This window comes from Rousettus aegyptiacus, unplaced genomic scaffold (genome assembly GCF_014176215.1).
Source record: "Rousettus aegyptiacus isolate mRouAeg1 unplaced genomic scaffold, mRouAeg1.p scaffold_m13_p_16, whole genome shotgun sequence".
Lineage (NCBI taxonomy): Eukaryota > Metazoa > Chordata > Mammalia > Chiroptera > Pteropodidae > Rousettus > Rousettus aegyptiacus.
The window spans coordinates 44,268,964-44,284,974 of record NW_023416291.1 but is presented as its reverse complement, the minus strand read 5'-3'; the positions used below and the strand labels follow the sequence as shown (position 1 = coordinate 44,284,974).

Genomic DNA, 16,011 nt, shown 5'->3' with positions numbered 1-16,011 from the left:
GTCGTGGGCAAGCCAAGCAGAGACAGTGTTGCCAGGAGAGGCTGTTCTGGCAGGCGCTGAGGAACGTCAGATTGGCTCTGCCGGAGCCTGTCTCTGTTTACCTCCACCCCGGTGCTGAAAAAGGAACTTAATTTGTCTTCCCTGGGGAGGAAGACGGGCCCGAATTAGCAGCGGAGCCCTGGGCAGAAGGACGCGGAGGATGGAGGAGGACAGGGCGGCAGTGTCCACGCAAACCACACCGTTTATTGCCATGGTGTCCGGGGGACACCGTGAGAACGCCGAAGTGCATCGAAGAGGGGAGTGTCTGCGATTCCCGGATGCTTGAACATTTTCTGAACTGAGGAGCCCGGATCCAGTTTGCCCACTGAGCTCTGCTCCCGTCCCGCACCACACGCACACGTGCACACGCGCACGCACGCACATGCTCGGTGTCTTTCAGAGCAGCGGTTCGAGTCCTCCCCAGCTTGGAGGAATGCGGGAGAGGTAGAGGTCACTGGGTTTGCTGCTCTTTCATGTCACCTCTTGGCAACCTGCAGCTGGCTCCTAGAAGCGGCATGGGCAGGAAAAGGAAGCGAAAGGGGCTCTGGCCTGCTCCTCCCTGCCCAGGAGCAAAGCCAGCAACTGCAGTCCTGCTGTGAGGTAATGCCTGGCGCCGCCTGTGTGTTCCTGCAGGTCGAGACAGATTCAGGCCGGGTGGGGTAGCAGGCCCAGCCTCCGAGGGCATGCGGGGAGAGGAGCATCAGGATTGCTGCCTGTGCCCCAGTCCCTCTCTGCCGGGCCTTGGGCGCCTGCAGTCGGGTGGGCATCCGGGCCTCATCTGTACCCTGAGCTCCCTTGCTCCCCTGGAAGAGCAGTCCATTGAGAACACGGGGCCTGGCCTTCCCCCCTGCCTCTGAGTCCCTCTGCCCAGGTGTCGTGGACCTGCTGAGACGGGTTCAGAAGGCGCCAGAGAGAAACCAGCTGGAGCTGGAGCCGGGGCCTGGCGCCCAGCCCCGGCTCTCCGGGCCCTCTCCCGCCCCGGCGCAGTTGCATCAAGGTTCTCATTAGCAGCTGCCCCCGCCTGGGCGCGGAGCATGCTTTGGCCATTTGCCATGAGACGGTTGGGGATTTTGCAACAGTGTCCGGGAAGACCAGGCAGGCAGAGAGGGCTACCCTGCCATCTACTGCCCCTTCCCCAAGGGTCAAGTCAAGGAAGCAAGAAGAAAAAAGGTCGAGTCTCAGCGGCATCTACGGTGCCTAGGGTGACAGTGGCAGGGATCCCACGTCTACATCTCTCTGACCTACGGCTCTGACCAGCCTCGGAGCCACCCTCGGCCCCCTCCGCCTTGTGCTCCGGAACTGAGTCACAAGCCTTGGCCCGGGCCACAAATGGCCCGCAGAGGCAGGTGACAGACACAGAACACAGGAGAGTCTTGGTTCAGGTGCTCGCCTGGCCATCACTGAGCTTCCCTGGGAAGGCCTCAAGGACACCATGCTGCCCAGGAGGTCCCCTCTTTTGCTTCTTGGCTTTTGGTACCTTGGAGACCCACTTCCTGAAGCCCAGCCTGGTGCAGCTAACAAGGGAGGGTGTCTGAGGTATCCTGGGAGCCAAAGCCCAGGCCTCCAGAGGCGGAGGTCCCTGGATACAGAGGAGACGGGGCCAAGCCCCCACCTGGGAGAAGGGTGGTGGCGGCTGTGCCAGGCAAAAGGCAGCTCCTGGGCAGAGGGGAGGACAGGAGCCTCCCCTCCCGTCATGCTCCCGGCTCAGACGTGCCCTTCCGGGGGTGGAGAGAGGCACAGGTGAGGACCATGCGGGGGGAACTTGACGAAAGCAATGGCGGCCAGCTCCTTGCAGAATTCCTCCAGCACCACCACACCCTGCAGGAGGGTCTGGTGGTCCAACCTAGGGGACAGAGCGCAGGGTCACGGCTAGGAGGCATGAGGTGTGCCCCCAGTGCGGCGTCCCAGTAGCAGACCCCTCGAGTGAGGACAGAGCTCCGCAAGGTGCGCCCTGGCCTGGCACCTCCCCGCCCTGAAGCATTCCGCCCTCCCAGCCAGGGCTCTTCACCAGGCACCTGCTCCCCCCGGGCACTTACTGCTCCCCGGGGACCTGACCCATCAGCTGCTTGCGCACCAGGAGCAGTTTTCCTGGGAACTGGGGTACCCTCTGAATTCTCTGCATCAAGTCCCCAATTACCTAGAGCAGGAACAAGAGAAGACTGAGGTGGGGACCAGGGACGCCCAAGTGGGGTGGCTCTGCTGTACCTGTATGTGCTGTATCTCTGTGCAGTGTCTGTGCCCCCCCCCGCCCGGTGCCAGCAAGGGTCCCCGCTCCTGCGGCCCCCGACCGCCCTGTCCTGTCCCCCTCCCCTCCTGCCCCACCACCGGCCCAGGCATCCTTACCCGGACGAGCACAGAGAACAGGCTCCTGCAGCCAGGGGCCAGGTTGATGTAGGGGTCCAGGAGGTACTCGTGGATAAGGGGGTGGGGGAAGAGGGCGAGCCGAGACAGGACTGAGGTCACTTGCAGGTTCAGGCTATATGGCTGCAGGGAACACGGCGGATAAGCCGAGGGTTGCAGGGGGCGGTGAGCATTTTTGCACACCCCCGGAAAGGCGCCTGGCCAGTGTGAACGTGTGCGGGGGTGGGAGACTCACGTGATGAGTGTGTGTGTCACGGATCCCCTGGGGCCAAGGGCCAGAACATGTTAGGGCGTGTGGAGCAGAGGCGAGACGGGGCTTCCCGCCTGGCGAAAGTTGGGGGGTGGGGGTGGTGTGGAGCTGAAGAACCGAAGACGGCTCGACCCCTGTGGTCAAGCCCTGCTCTCCTGAAGGTGTCCAGAGGCACCCACCTGGGGTGCTCCCGGGAACCCGCACCCTCTGGCTGGGCCCAGTCCTATTGGCTACCTGTTCCAAGATGCGGGACATGCGGTCAAACAGCATTCGGAGGAAGTGACCCTCAAAGAAAGGCCGCTCGGGCTCGTGGGGGTCCAGGGGTGTGAGTGCCAGGGGCCAGCCCCAGGGGGCGACCCGGGAGCTGCACTCCTGGAACTGGAACAGGAGGAGAGTTAGGGGGAGGCCCGTGGCCGGGAGGCCCCAGCACACAGAGGGGGCCGCATGGGAGGTGGGCTCAGCGCTCTTGGCTGGAGCTAGGAGCATCCTGGGCAGAGCTCGCAGAGGCAGTAGGTAGAGTTATCAAACCCGCGGCTTTAAGGGGAGAGAAGTGGGTGCTGGCAGAGGCCTCGACACTCACCAGTCCGTAAGCATCGTGGACATACGTGTCATATCCAGTGTCCTCCAGGAAGGCTGAGGTCTTGGCTTCCTCAGGCACGAGGCAGAGGAAGCTGAGAGGCAGAAACCTCGGTGTGGTGGGCCTCCCCTGGTGCCCTGCCCGCCCCGTTCCACCCCCTCCCAGAGGAAACGCCTCCTGCCCTGCACCTCATCAGGGCTACGGCTAAAGGCAGAAAGACTCGAGTGGCTCGGACTTTTGCTGACCTGCCTCCTACCTGTTGACAATTTCAGTCACTGCCGTTTTGCCATCTGAGTTGGTGGCAGGGGCTGGGGGGTGCTTGGCAGAGGGCTGAAAGCCAGCGTTGAGGAGGCCGTCTGTGAAGTAGGGGTCCTCCTCCAGGTCTCTGTGGCCAGGGCACACGTGCGTGACACCAACAAACCAATGAAAGAGTGAGAGTGGGGGTGCTGAGGGCTGGGGCGGGGCCTGGGTTTCACTTACAGGGTGTCCTCATAGCTCTCAGGCTCCGGTGAGCCCCGGACCACATACGGGCGGCCTTCGAGGTGGCACAGGATCAGACTGCGGATGATCTGCTCGTGGGGCTTCTGGAGCAACTCCTCAAACAGCCGCAGCGTGGCGATGCTGATCTGGGGCGAGAGGGGGCCAGCGGGATGTCCCTTCCTGCCCCAGCTTCTGCCCGTGCCCGGGAGTAGTTCACCCAGACAGGGGGAGTGCCCCTAGAAGGGGTCCCGTCCTTGGCAGGTTTCGGGAGGTGTGACTGGCTGGGTGTTGGCATGGGAGTCGGAAATCTGGCTGGTCCCAGTTCCATTACTAATTCGGCGAGCGATATCGGGCATGCCCGTTGGCTTCTCTTTGCCTCAGTTTCCATGTTCGATAAATGGAATATCGGCCTCAGCTACTTCACAGAGCGGCTGTGAGCCTGACACAAGCCCAATGAATATAAAAGCAGTCTGCAAAACACAGAGTGCCATCACGAGTACGTGATCACGGAAGACGACCGTGTGACAAAGCGGTCCAGCCACCAGCCGCTGCGTCACTGTTTTGGGGTTGAGGGGCGTGTTTCAATGTTTCAGAGGCAGAACCACCCGGAAAGCTAGTGAAAATGGGAGACCCCAGGAAATCAATCCCTTTGGCAGGGTTGGGATGGCGGCGAGAGCTGGTGAGGGCCCTCCCACCTCACCTCGTCAGAGAGGTGGTCACAGTGCCTGACGAGGTGCGTGCACAGAGTGCAGGGGCCGTCCCCAGGGGCCGCGGGCCGCTGCTCCGTGCCCAGGAGGAAGGCCACAGCCTCTCGCAGCAGTGCGGGGGCGCGGAGCTGGCGCAGCAGGGCCGTGAGCAGGGCGGTGGCGGTGAGGATGCTCTGCTCCGACCTAGGAGGAGAGAGCACGGAGCCAGGTGGGGGCAGGGAGGCCAGACAAACAGAGAGTGGACGCGTGTCGGGGTGGCGGAACACCTTTCTGGTTACCTTCTCTGGCTAGTGCCTCCCTGCTCATTCCCATCCACCCTGAGGTCCTGGGGTCCCAGGGCGGAGGCCTTTTGCTAGCTCACAACAGCTCTGAGCCATGTGTACTGGGGGACAGGTCTGGCCAACGTGAACCGGTGGAGCCCACAGACTCAGTCACTCAAGGAGGTCCCTGGCCACGGGGACAGGACGGGGCAGGTGGGGTGGGTGGCTCGATTCAGACCATGGCCGCATCTGAGGGGACTGGACACAGACTTACACGTGCAGGAGCTGGGGCTGCAGAATCTCCACAAACAACTTCTCGGCCACAGCCTTTGCCAAGGCATCCGCAACCACCTGGGCGCCAGAGAACACGTCTTACACACGCTCACCTTCAGCGACGGCTTTCCGCTGAGAAATGACTCTCTTTGCACAGCATCCAAGACAGCAGGGACAGGGCCCCGGCTAACCCAGGGCTCTGCCTGGCTCCTGGGAGACCCGCTCGGTCCTCGAGGTGGAGACAGCGACGGGAGCAGAGTAAAGCAGGCGACGCTCCCCTTACCGTGTGTGCCTCCATGACGAGCTGGTCGCAGTAATCGAACCACCCCAGGAAGGCAGCCAAGGCCTCCTTGCCGGGGAAGGAGGCCTCATCAGACGGGGCGCTGGGCAACCTGCGGGGGTGAGGGAGGCGCTGTGAGGCCTCCGCTCTGCTCCGGGAGCTCGGCCCTCCCTCCGGGGCTCTGGACTCTCTGGGGCAGGGCAGTGACGTGGGCGGGGGATGGGGCGAGGTGGTCAGTTCTACTGGGGGCTCTGTGGGCAGAAGCAAAAGTGAGGCTTCCCGAGAGGGTGAGAAGGCCCTTGGGACAGGTTGTAACCTCTGGAAGAGGGTGGCCAGCAGGGGTCCCCATCCCTCTTATAAAACAAGGGAGAGCTGGCTACCAGAGGACATGCAGGGCTTGCAGCCCCTGAAGATGCGGCCTCGGCTTCCCTGGCCAAGTGCCTACCTCCAGCTGACACCCTCCAGAGCAGCAATGTCTGCGGGGTCCAGGAGGGTGGGCAGGGACTGGTACAGGTGGCAAAGGTGCTCGACGATCACAGGACAACAGGGGCTGCTCTGCACCAGGTAGGTGGCGGCCGCCTGGGAAGCCACGCTCACCAGGAGCAGCAGGTTCTCCTGGGCCTTCAGGGCCACCCGGCCTTTCTAGAGGACAGGGGTGCAACTTCAGGGACATGCACCTGAGCCCCCAGGTCTTCTCTGAGCAACCCGGCCCCCAAGCCCAGCACACGCCTTCTCGGCGGCGATCACCTTGCTCTTGCACAAGTTAGTCAGGGAGGTGATCAGGTTGCTCTCCCCAGTTCCTGCGTCGGGCTCCTCGGTCTCAGCAGGCAGCGGGGCTGTCACGCCCCAGGCCCCACAGGGGCCCCTGTCCGGAGTCTTGCTGTCGGGGCTGGCTGGCTCTTGAGGCAGGGCGGTGGGTTCCCTGGATGCCTTTTTCCTAGTGACAGTCTTTTTACCCTGCAATGGAGGCTGGATGGGGCCAGGTGGTAGTGGAGTCCATGCCCCATGCTGCCCCCTTGGGATGTGAAGGATGTGCTGGCTGTCAGGGCCTCGGCATGGGGCTGGAGGGGAAGCCACCCGAGTGCCTCCCTAGTGACCCACGCCGCCTCTGCTTCCTTCGCGGGGCTTGCCCTGGGGCTGGGCCTCCTGTCCTGTTCCCCACGAAGGCACTCACTTCCAGGATGTAGGTGAGCAGGGCCGGATCCTGCTGGATCTTGGAGCAGAGGACGGTGGTGAACTGCACCTCCTCCTTTTCTGTGAGGGATCCAGGAACTGTCCCGCCAAGCCGGAGAAGTTTCTGGAAGGGGAGCAGGACAGAAACAGAGAGGCAAGAGTGGCAGGGAAGAGAGGGGGCTTCACCCCCAGCCACCCCTTCGCTCCTCGGCCCCTCACCTGCACGGGCCTGTGGACGCTGAGGTAATGCAGGAGCGGGTGCTGCACCTGGGCCAGCACCTTGCTGAAGAACTGGAACACCTGCTGCCGCATGCCTGGCGGGTACTGCGGGTCAGGGGACAGGACGCCGGTCGGGAGAGGGAGCCACGTCCCGCCTGGAGCGCGCCCCGCCCCCGCCCCCGCGGGATTCCTCCCCTCGTCGCTGCCCAGAGGGCACCTTCGCTGCGAGAAACTGGCCTGGTCCGCGCTGCCAGCTCCCTGGCCTGCTCTCTCTCTCCACGACCTTGTCATTACTGAACACGCTACATGCAGCCCCCTTAATCACTGCTGTGTCCCCAGCGGCCGGGACACAGCCTGGCACTTGGCTGGTCCTCGGCACATCTCTGCCGACTGAATGAAAGGGAGCCTTTCCTCGGGCTCAACGACAGCGAGAACGAGACGCTAAAGCAGATAAGCGAGGGGACGTGGGGGGAGTGCTGAGTGAGCCGGCCCCAGCGCCCCCATCCCTCCATCACCCCAAATCCAGCCCCCTCCCCCCCAGTGTCAGGACTAGGAGGAGCTCGCAGGCGGAAGAGCCTGGGACTCAGGGGCCTGGCTTGCGCAGGTTCCAGAGGCAGCGGGGCCCCGCCTACCTCGGCTTTGCCCAGGGTGCACAGGGTTTCCAGGATCTTGTGCTGCAGCAGGTACTCGAGGCAGGGCCCGGCCTCGCCCGCCGCCTGCTGCCGCTCCTCGTACACCAGGATGTCCAGCATCTGCTTCAGCCGCCAGGGAATGTCCGTCTTCTTGGCTGGGGTGTTTTCATCTGAGATTTAGGTAAAAGGGTGAGTGGGAGGAAGACGGCTCTCTAGCTCCATGGGGTCAAGCCGGTGGGGCCTGGAGCTGGGGTGGCTGCGGGCAACCTAGAGTGAGGCCAGGCTAACAGTCCGCTTCAAAGGCCAGAGCAAACGCAAGTTCACAGTTGATGCCTTCATATTTACAAACACTAAAGGCCTAGCTAGAACAAGGCCCAGGACACAACTCTGAGAATGTGTGTGTGCCCCAGCGCTTTCTCAGAGGGAAGAGCATCATTTTTTTCTCCACACCCTGGGGCCTACAGAAGGATCTTTGCTAGGGCTGCAGGCTAGCTCTGGGCCTGAGTGGGAATCTGTGGGCTCAGGCGTCTGTCATATGATTTAGAAGCTGTCTTCCAGCAGCTTCCTGGAAGATAACCTCCTGAAGCCTGTATCTGTCCCTTTCACATTCGTGGAAGGCAACACTCTGTTTCTTAAAAAGCAGGGAGAAATAATTCGTGCACGACCACGTGTCTCGACTCAAACCTGCTGTACTGTGTGGAGGTCCCGATGGAGAAGGTGGCCTGCGAGGATTTCTTAGGCAGAGCTGCAGTGGGTGGAGGATTTTTTTTTTAAAGTTTGAGTCCTCTGGGACAGGCCTTGGAGCACCCCCTAGTTTTCGTGAACACATGGGGCTCTTGAGCGAGGTAGCCAGCATCATCTACTGCCCGCCTCTGGTGTAGGGACTGCCCACCTCTGTGCAGGGAAATCAAGGGATCCGGCCCACGCAAAGCCCAGGTGGACTTGGGCCGGCTCTGGATCTCTTCCTACTCTCCTGGTGGATTGGGGCTCTCTGTCAGGATCTAAAATCGGTCTAAAGGGACAAACTTCCAGTTATAAAATTGGGCCTGGGGAGGAAATGTGCAGCATGGTGGGTATAGTTAATAATACTGGATTGTATAGTTGAAATTTGCTAAGAAAGTAGATCTTAAAAGTTCTCACAAGAAAAAAATTGTAACTATGCGGTGAGGATTGTTAACTAGACTTATTGTGATTATTTTGCGATCTATCTATATATTGAATCAATATGTTGTATAACTGAAAACTAATAGAGTGTCATATGTCAATTATATCTCATTGAAAAAGAAGAGAGATCATCAGTTTAAAGCAGTCATTCTCAACTGGGGGCGATTTTGCACCCCCTACCCTGGGGACATTTGGCAATGTCTGGAGAAACATTTATGGTTGTCACAGTGAGAAAGGGGGACCTACTGGCCTCTGGTGGGTAGAGGCCAGAGTTACTGCTAAACATACTACAATGCACCCCCCACAACAAAGAGCGAGCCAGTCCAAACGTCCAGTGCCAAGACTGAGGAACCCCATCTAACGGAAGGTTCAGAGGGTCCCTCAGAGTATTCAAAGACACTTTCTAGTTTCTTGGGTGACCTCAGCCTAGAAATAAAGTCTTTAAGAAACCTGTAGGCTGGACTCAACCCCAGTCTGAACTCCAGGAGGTGAGAGCCAAGGACCCAGCACAGGGTTACCTGACAACCTGTGTGTATCCGCCAATACCAGCTCACTGACTACAGAGCAGCCAATCAGATTCCGCCCCCGGGGAGCGAGACCGATGCGCCCAGATACCTCAAGGCTTTGGCTCTCTGGGGTGTCAGGCTGGGAGAAGAATCCAGGCGTGTTTTATGTCTTTGTTCTTCTACTCCTGACTCTACAAGGGAAATGTCCTCCGAGCTGGCTTAGGGAAAGGAGGAATTTGTTCAATTTCTTTTCTATTAATCAGTAAGCGCCTGACACAGGCACTTGAAGACTGAAGGCCTGGATGCTGTACGCAGCTGCAGCGCGAGCTCTGCCTTGCAGAGTGGCCAGCGAGACCCCCAACCTCCCTGTCCGCACTCCCAACTCACGCACCTCATCTCCCAAAAGGTCAGAGCAGGGCCAGTCCACACTCTGAACTCCTGGGGAGCAGATGTCACCTTCCCCGGGAGATACGTGCCCCTGAGCTACATGGTCACCCTGCCCATACCTTCTTCCCAGATCCCTGCAGGGGAGCCCAGGCCCCACCTGTGCTTTCGATGTAGTAGTGCGTGATCCCCTTCCAGTGCTCCACGAACGCCTCCAGCAGGTCAATGCTGGGCTCCCGCTGCAGAGAGAGCAGAGACACAACCCGCGTGATCACGGGCTCCGCGCCACCAGCACGCGTCGGAACGGACATCCCACCATCTACTAAGCTTCGGGTCAGTGCTAGGCCCTGGAGGAGGCACGGTGATCCCGGATTCTCAAAGGAAGAGTGACACGTGCATAGGAAACAGATCCACGCTGTCTCCATATCTTGCCAGCGACCTCACCTCCTGGCACCTCTCCCCAGACCCCCGTCCCTCCTGGAAATGCTGTACTCCTGCCACATCATGATTTCACGGTCCCTGTCCCAGAGGCGTGAAGGATGTTGGTGGAGTAAACGGACAGAAACGGATCGTTTCGATGCAACATACTTGTGCTACAACAGAGGGTACACAGAGGAAAACGGGGGGCGCCCCCGAGACAACGAAAGCAAGACGGAGATGGGACAGGTGGTGAAGACGAAACTTTCAGGTCCTTAGAATCTGAGAGTCTGTGAAAAGCTGTGTTCAAGGCCACGAGAGGCTCAGTTCAGCCAGATGGGTAATGTTAGCGTAACGTTCAGAAAGAACTCGTAATGGGAGTGCGGCCTGGAGTCAAGGCTGCGGGCTGCGCAGCCGACTCCTCCTCGGCGAGCTCGGCTCCCATCCACGCCTCCTCTAGCGCCTTCTCTTGTTCCTGGGGGATTCTGACTCTGCTATGAGCAAGCCCTAAACGCTCCCGCACCATTTCCAGAAGTGCTCTCTCCATTTCCCCGGTCTTGTTGGAACTGGCCTTGAACTGATGATAACAGCCACTTTCCCTGAAAACTTCTCCCAAAAAAGGGCATTTCTTCTCTTTCCTTGCAGAGCAAATGTTCACACGAGAAAAATGCACAATCAGGTAGGTAGTCCCTCCCCACAGACATTTATTTCTACCATTTGGTCTTTGCTCGGGCCACTCCTCTGCCCAGGATGCCCTGTGCCCCCTACACTTGTCTAGATCCTAACAGTCCCCAGAGAGGTCCCACTGAGGCCACCAGCTCCACGAAGCCCTGCCCTCTCCAGGGCTCCTGGATGCATCTCCCTCAAACCTCGTGCTTTACTGCACCAGAGAACTGCATATCTCCTTTAACCTATTCAAGAAGTATCTTCTGAGTGCCTACTACATACAAGACACTATGCTAGATCCCACAGGCAGCGCAGTGCCACAAAAGAGACGAGAATACAAAGCCGCACTGAATAACTCAACTACAGGAAGGAGCACGACAGCACGGGGGAGGTGGAAAGTGACCTCTAGGAAAGGAGGGGTGATTTCCAACACGCTAGAACAGAGAAGGCTTTGCTCTTGTCATGCCGGAACTAAAACTTGAAGAACCGGGTCAGATTTCAACAACTAGAGTTGACGTTTCCCGCAGAAGGCATTCTGCAAAGTATGTCTTGGGCAAGAATGGGTTGACGAGTGCGTGTACGGAGCCCTGACCGCCAAGACGAGAAGTCTGAATATATATATATATTTTTGTAGGCAACGGAGAGCAGGTCAGTGACATCTGCGGGGCGGTGTTTTAGGAAGAGTCGTCTGGAAGTTGTGTGTAGGAAACAAAGGCAAGAAGAATGCTTAGAGGGCCCTTACGATGGGGCAGCAGCGATGACACTGAAGCAGAGGCCATGACACACTTCCCACCGCCTCGGCTGCCCGGGCAATCCTGTCGTTCGAAATCAGCTGTGGGGACCAGGGCCCTTGCCAGAGTGACATCTCCCACGGTCGTTCCAAACACACTGTGTATGTGGTGTGACCGTATCTTATCACGTTCTATGTGATACTATTATTGTAGACTCTCTGCCTGCCCCTAAAGGGCCACCCACGTGGCGACTACTCATTAATATTTACTAAAAAGCTCAGTAAGCTCCTTGAGGCACCTTTCCATAGTTCCCTGTATTTGGAAAGCCCCTGACCCCTGGCCAACACTACTATTATCAAACAAGTCTGTGATGGGGGCTCGTCAAGCCTCAAAATTCATTTATAGTCTCTGAAAACCTTGAGCTGGGCTTAAACAAACAAACAAAAATAATAATAAGAAAAAGAAAGAAAAAGAATAGAAGAAAAAAAGGAATACAGGAAGAATAAACAGGAGAACGCAGGTTAGCCAAAACAGACCATTAGAGAGAGGCAAGCAGGGAGATAATCTTTACCTGAGTCTATTATTAGCTACTCTAACTCCAGACCAAAGAAATTGTACCAGATAATTTCCTTTTGAAGGTAAGGATTGCTATTCTATTTTGTCAGAAGAGAGCAGGAAAAGCACGCTTTCTCCTTAACAAGAAGTCGAACAACTTGCTGGGGTCTTAACCTGATGACTTAGCCAGGGGGAAGATCTATGCCCAAGCTGCAGGGGTATAGGGGAAAAGAGGGGTTCCCACCCTTCCCGACAATCCATGCAGGGCAGACTTCTAGGGTACTGCCTATAGGCTGGCTGGCCACTGAGGAGCCAGAGAGATCGCCTGCCTGAATGGATCTCCTTTGACCACCAATACCAACTCCAGCCTCTGACAGTGAAATTCTTGCATTGGAGGCATTAGAAATTCACTTCTTAGGGCCAAGGTCTTGTCTGTCAGTCACCTCCCCTTGGGTATGGAGCTCTCCCTGAAAGGTATGAAGTAGTTTGTCAGATCACTCTCAAAGATGACAGCTGTCTTGATTGGGGACAAGGAGGAGGGGAAGGAGAGATCATATGGAATTCCTCCCCAGGTGGGATGGTCCCAGGTCCCTGGCCATCTGGGGAGGGCAGCGCTGGGGGCAGGTGGGGCAGATGTGCGAGAAACAGAAGCCTTTCACTTTGTTCATAAGTTTGCTTAAGGCTGAGACTGTTCTCATTCATAATAAGCTCTGATGGGGGGTGGAGGGGGAGGAAGGGAATCCAAAGTCGTTTCTCCTGAGAAAATCTGATAAACTGATCAATTTGGAAAGGGTTTCTACTGAGACAAAAGAATTAACTTTACAGACAGATTCTTGGCAGGGTTAAGTTACAGAGCCTCCACGTACCCTATCTAAACTGCACTCTTATCTTACTAAATGAAGTGAACCTAGTGGGCTCCCTCTGCCCAGCCTTCACCCCCAAGAGAAAATGGCAAAAACACAAACTCCAGGGAATGTCAGAAATTCACATACTCTTCCCCAGAGGGCCGCCCCAGGCCCTACGACGCAGGGCTGGCCTCCCCTGACTCAAAGCTCCTGCACTGCGAGATAACAGGCTGGAAACTGCAGAAGGCTGCTTCCTGGGCGAAGGCCCACCCACCCCAGACCGTGTGCGCCCTTCCCGGGGACTTGGCCAGTTAGGGCCCCGCACTGCCCAAGTGGAGGGTGAGAGAGAGCACGCTGGGCCTGAGGAAGGTCTTGGAGTGCTGTGGGGGCTCCGAGGGAGGGAACGGGCCCAGGGGACCAGAAGGGAGGAGCAGCGAGCGGGAGGGAGACAAACAGAGGCTGGGGGTGGGGACTTGGGGGAATTTGGCGAAGAAACTATTGGGTGACAAGGGGGCACCGCGACGCAGAAGAGCTGGGAATCGGAAGAGACGGGGGAGCAGGAAACAGAAACAGGAAGCAGTTTGGGGAGGACGGTCAGGAAATGCAGCGGTCTGGGAAAGAAGCCGCTGGAAGCACGGAGGGCAGTGCGGGAGGGCGCGACCGGGCGGCGAGGCCCGGCGGGGGTGCCCTCCCCCGGGCGGCCCGCGCCCGCCGCCCGCTGCCCGCCCCCCGGCCCCGCCCCGGCCGCCTCGGCCGCCCCGGCCTCACCGCGCCCACGGCCTCCTGCAGCAGCGCCCCGAGCCGGCTCAGCATGATGGCGCCGGCCGCTGCGCTGCGCTCCGCTCCCGGCTCCCCGGCGGCGCGGCGGCGGCGGAGCTCCGGGCGCAGGGGCGGCCCCGCGGCGCTGCGACGGAGGCGGGGCCCGGCCCGCTCCGCCCCGGCCGGGCCGGGGGCGCTCGTCCGCGGGGCCCCGGGGCCCGCGCCGGCCCGGCCCGCGGTCGGGAAGGACACCCGGCCGCGAGAGCGCGAGGGCGCCGGAGCCGGGGGCGCCGCAGCCGCGGGGCAGGTCCCGCGGGGCGCCCCGGGGAGCAGGGGGCAGCGGGAGAACGACCCTTCGAGAAGGGCGAATGGGCCCGGGAGGTTGTCTCCGGGAGGAGCGAGACGCTTTGCAGGCCCTGCAAGCCTGCAGACGCCCCCGCCGCCACCCCCTGTCCCGCACCGTGGCCACGGGCCACGTGTGTCCGTGGAGCACGCACCCCTGCGAGCCCTAACGAGGTGAGCTGAATGGAAGGTGCACACACCCCGGCTTCTGACCACTTCGTACGAGAAAGAATGTAAAATAGCTCACTAATGAGGCTTTATGTGGATTACATGTTGAAGTGGTAATATATCAGGTATATTGGGTTAAACAGTATATTATTACAATTAATTTCACTTGTCGCTTGCTACTTTAAGTAGGTACCGCGCTAGTCCACAGGTCCTGCAGGAAGTAAGTGGCTTCTTTGGCTCTTATAGTCGCACCAAGGGAAGAAACAGAAGGTGGGTTTATGGTGGGGACCTCACACCTGGGAAAATTACACCTAAGAATTACGCAGGCGGAATCCTCAACAAGAACAGGGTTTCTTGGACCAGCCAAAGCCCGGCCCTTAGGGACCTGCCTTCTAGCAGCCCTCTTTACCCTCTGCCACCTCCACCCCTCAGTGATTGGCAGAGGTTCTTCCTGAAGATGGGGCTGATGTTTGTTCAATTTTCTGCCGACCTCTGATATCCTGTGATGAGAGGGTAAGGCATTCCCTGTCCCACTAGGTACAGGAGTAGCCCATCACAGAACTGTAGGACCGAGAGTTGTGGGGTCTTGAGGCTCCACTGCATGGACCCTGCCTTTGTGTCCCATTCCCCAGAGGGGCCGAGGCCTAGGAGACAATGACCTGCCCAGAGCTGGCTGTGTGCAGTGGAGTACAGCCTGCCATCCAGATTAAAGCATGGGGGGGGGATCAGGGTCAAGGTTCGGGTTCCCTGAGCCAGGCTGAGCTAGCATTTGGAGCTTAGTTCTATGGCTGCTTGGGGAAAAAAAAAATGATAGGGTCCCTGGTGAGGCGTCCTATGGGAAATGAGAGGAGTCTTTTAGGCCAAAATGTGTACGAGCAAAGGGAAGAAACCAGTCTGTTTTGTTTGTCAAGGAGGAACCTGGGGCGTTGGAGACTCGAGTCTGATCAGCACCTTTCTTTCCTGGGCCTATTTCCTCGTGGAAAAGGAAGCAGCTAGATGGATTAAATCCACTTTTCTCCCTCGACGTGTCTCGAGGAACCCTAGGGTGTGGTGGAAAAGTATCAGGAATTGATAAGCTTTCATTTGGCTTAACTTTTTAAATTTTATTTTAAAAATTCTAATAAAAGTCCCTGGACACTCTGTTATATGTGTTACATGCGTTATACGCCAAAAGTATTAGAGTCGCTGAGGTATTTAAATTCTGCTTCCAGATTAGCTCGTCGGGGAGAAGACCTTTGAACGAAGGCTCTCCTCCTGTCAGCTTAAGTGACAGGGTAAACAGTTTCAAACGAGCAAGTTACTAAGCCCAGATTCAGGGAGAGGAAGGCCTAGACGCTGCTGCCACTCCATGGGAGGAATGTGCATGGATCGGCGTGTATTTTTAAATCACCATCATTTTATAACTTTGCCTGTGTGAATCAGGATTTTCTCAATACTATGCAACCAAATACAGTAATAAATCCTTCATTTGCCCAAAGAGCAACAGGTACATATAACCCCTGACTTAAAATTTTTGTATTCATCAAATCTTTTTTTGTTCATCATAGCTGCTTTGTTCTCAATGATTTTTATAATAATTCACTATAAAATTCAGCTTATAAATTTATTCCAATCACTAATAGTAAGATCGAATTTAAAAGAAAAAGGTTTGCTGCTAAAAAAAGGTTTGGAAACCGCTGGACTAACCAGCCACCAACGTTTGGCATCTGTCCGTTGCACACGTGTGCTTGTGTGCATGTGTATTTTGGGGAGGAGGTGCTGAGACACTCTTCCCCAAGATTTTGTTTTAGGGCCAGAGCTCCACTTTTGAGTCGCTCTGAATGTCAGGAACTTAGAATTCTTTAGGACATAGCGTCCAGTCGGCCCCACCACAAGCATTTCCCAGGGCACTGTGATCAAATACCGCCTCAGCGTACACGGGGGTGCCGGATTTGCCGCCACTGTATAACTTGTGTCGGAACAAGTAAGCCCTGCACACATTCATGGACGCTTCACACTCGGTGCGTGTGTGGAGACCATTCCTTTCTCCGAGCCTCCCAGTCTGCCCTCCCCGAGGCCCCTTGAGAGGCAACTGTTTATTTTGAGAAAGACCTAGGTTAGCAGTCAAGGAACTCAATTGTTGGTCTCCATTCTCCACTCATTAGTTGTATGTAGCTTCAGGCTTCAGATTCCAAGATTCTCTCCTTCACTAAAAGGATTAAAACGATTTGTGCTGTTGCCCTC

At 57.6% G+C, this 16,011-nt stretch overlaps 1 protein-coding gene across 8 annotated transcripts; it reads right to left on the bottom strand.

Moving 5' to 3' along the window:
• Positions 1-223: 223 nt before the first annotated feature.
• On the bottom strand, positions 224-13,401 carry FAM160B2 (family with sequence similarity 160 member B2). Of its 8 annotated transcripts, none has more exons than XM_016141614.2 (17): positions 13,288-13,401; positions 9,466-9,544; positions 7,252-7,421; positions 6,620-6,724; positions 6,402-6,524; positions 5,975-6,184; positions 5,673-5,869; positions 5,231-5,339; positions 4,949-5,025; positions 4,408-4,597; positions 3,708-3,853; positions 3,484-3,612; positions 3,231-3,321; positions 2,636-3,028; positions 2,383-2,523; positions 2,076-2,176; positions 224-1,882 (listed from the first exon to the last, which is right to left on the bottom strand). In XM_016141614.2, the coding sequence occupies exons 1-17, from the start codon at positions 13,330-13,332 to the stop codon at positions 1,744-1,746; spliced, it is 2,445 nt and encodes an 814-aa protein (XP_015997100.2). In that variant the 5' UTR covers positions 13,333-13,401; the 3' UTR covers positions 224-1,743. The 8 variants fall into 8 exon arrangements, 7 of the variants coding, with proteins under 7 accessions (XP_015997100.2, XP_015997097.2, XP_036089838.1 ...); XM_016141617.2 differs by having other exon boundaries at positions 1,655-1,882; positions 2,885-3,028; XM_016141611.2 differs by lacking the exon at positions 13,288-13,401 and having other exon boundaries at positions 9,466-13,212.
• Between the last annotated feature and the right edge of the window lie 2,610 nt (positions 13,402-16,011).

Bases quoted from the DNA above. Each gene is read 5' to 3' on its own strand.
- FAM160B2 (XM_016141611.2), bottom strand. From the start codon at position 9,730: ATGGAGACAGCGTGGATCTGTTTCCTATGCACGTGTCACTCTTCCTTT. The intron at 5,026-5,230 runs GTAAGGGGAGCG...TCTGGCGCCCAG, and splicing joins TCGTCATGGAGGCACACACG to GTGGTTGCGGATGCCTTGGC. The intron at 2,177-2,382 runs GTAAGGATGCCT...TTCCTGCTCTAG, and splicing joins TGTTCTCTGTGCTCGTCCGG to GTAATTGGGGACTTGATGCA.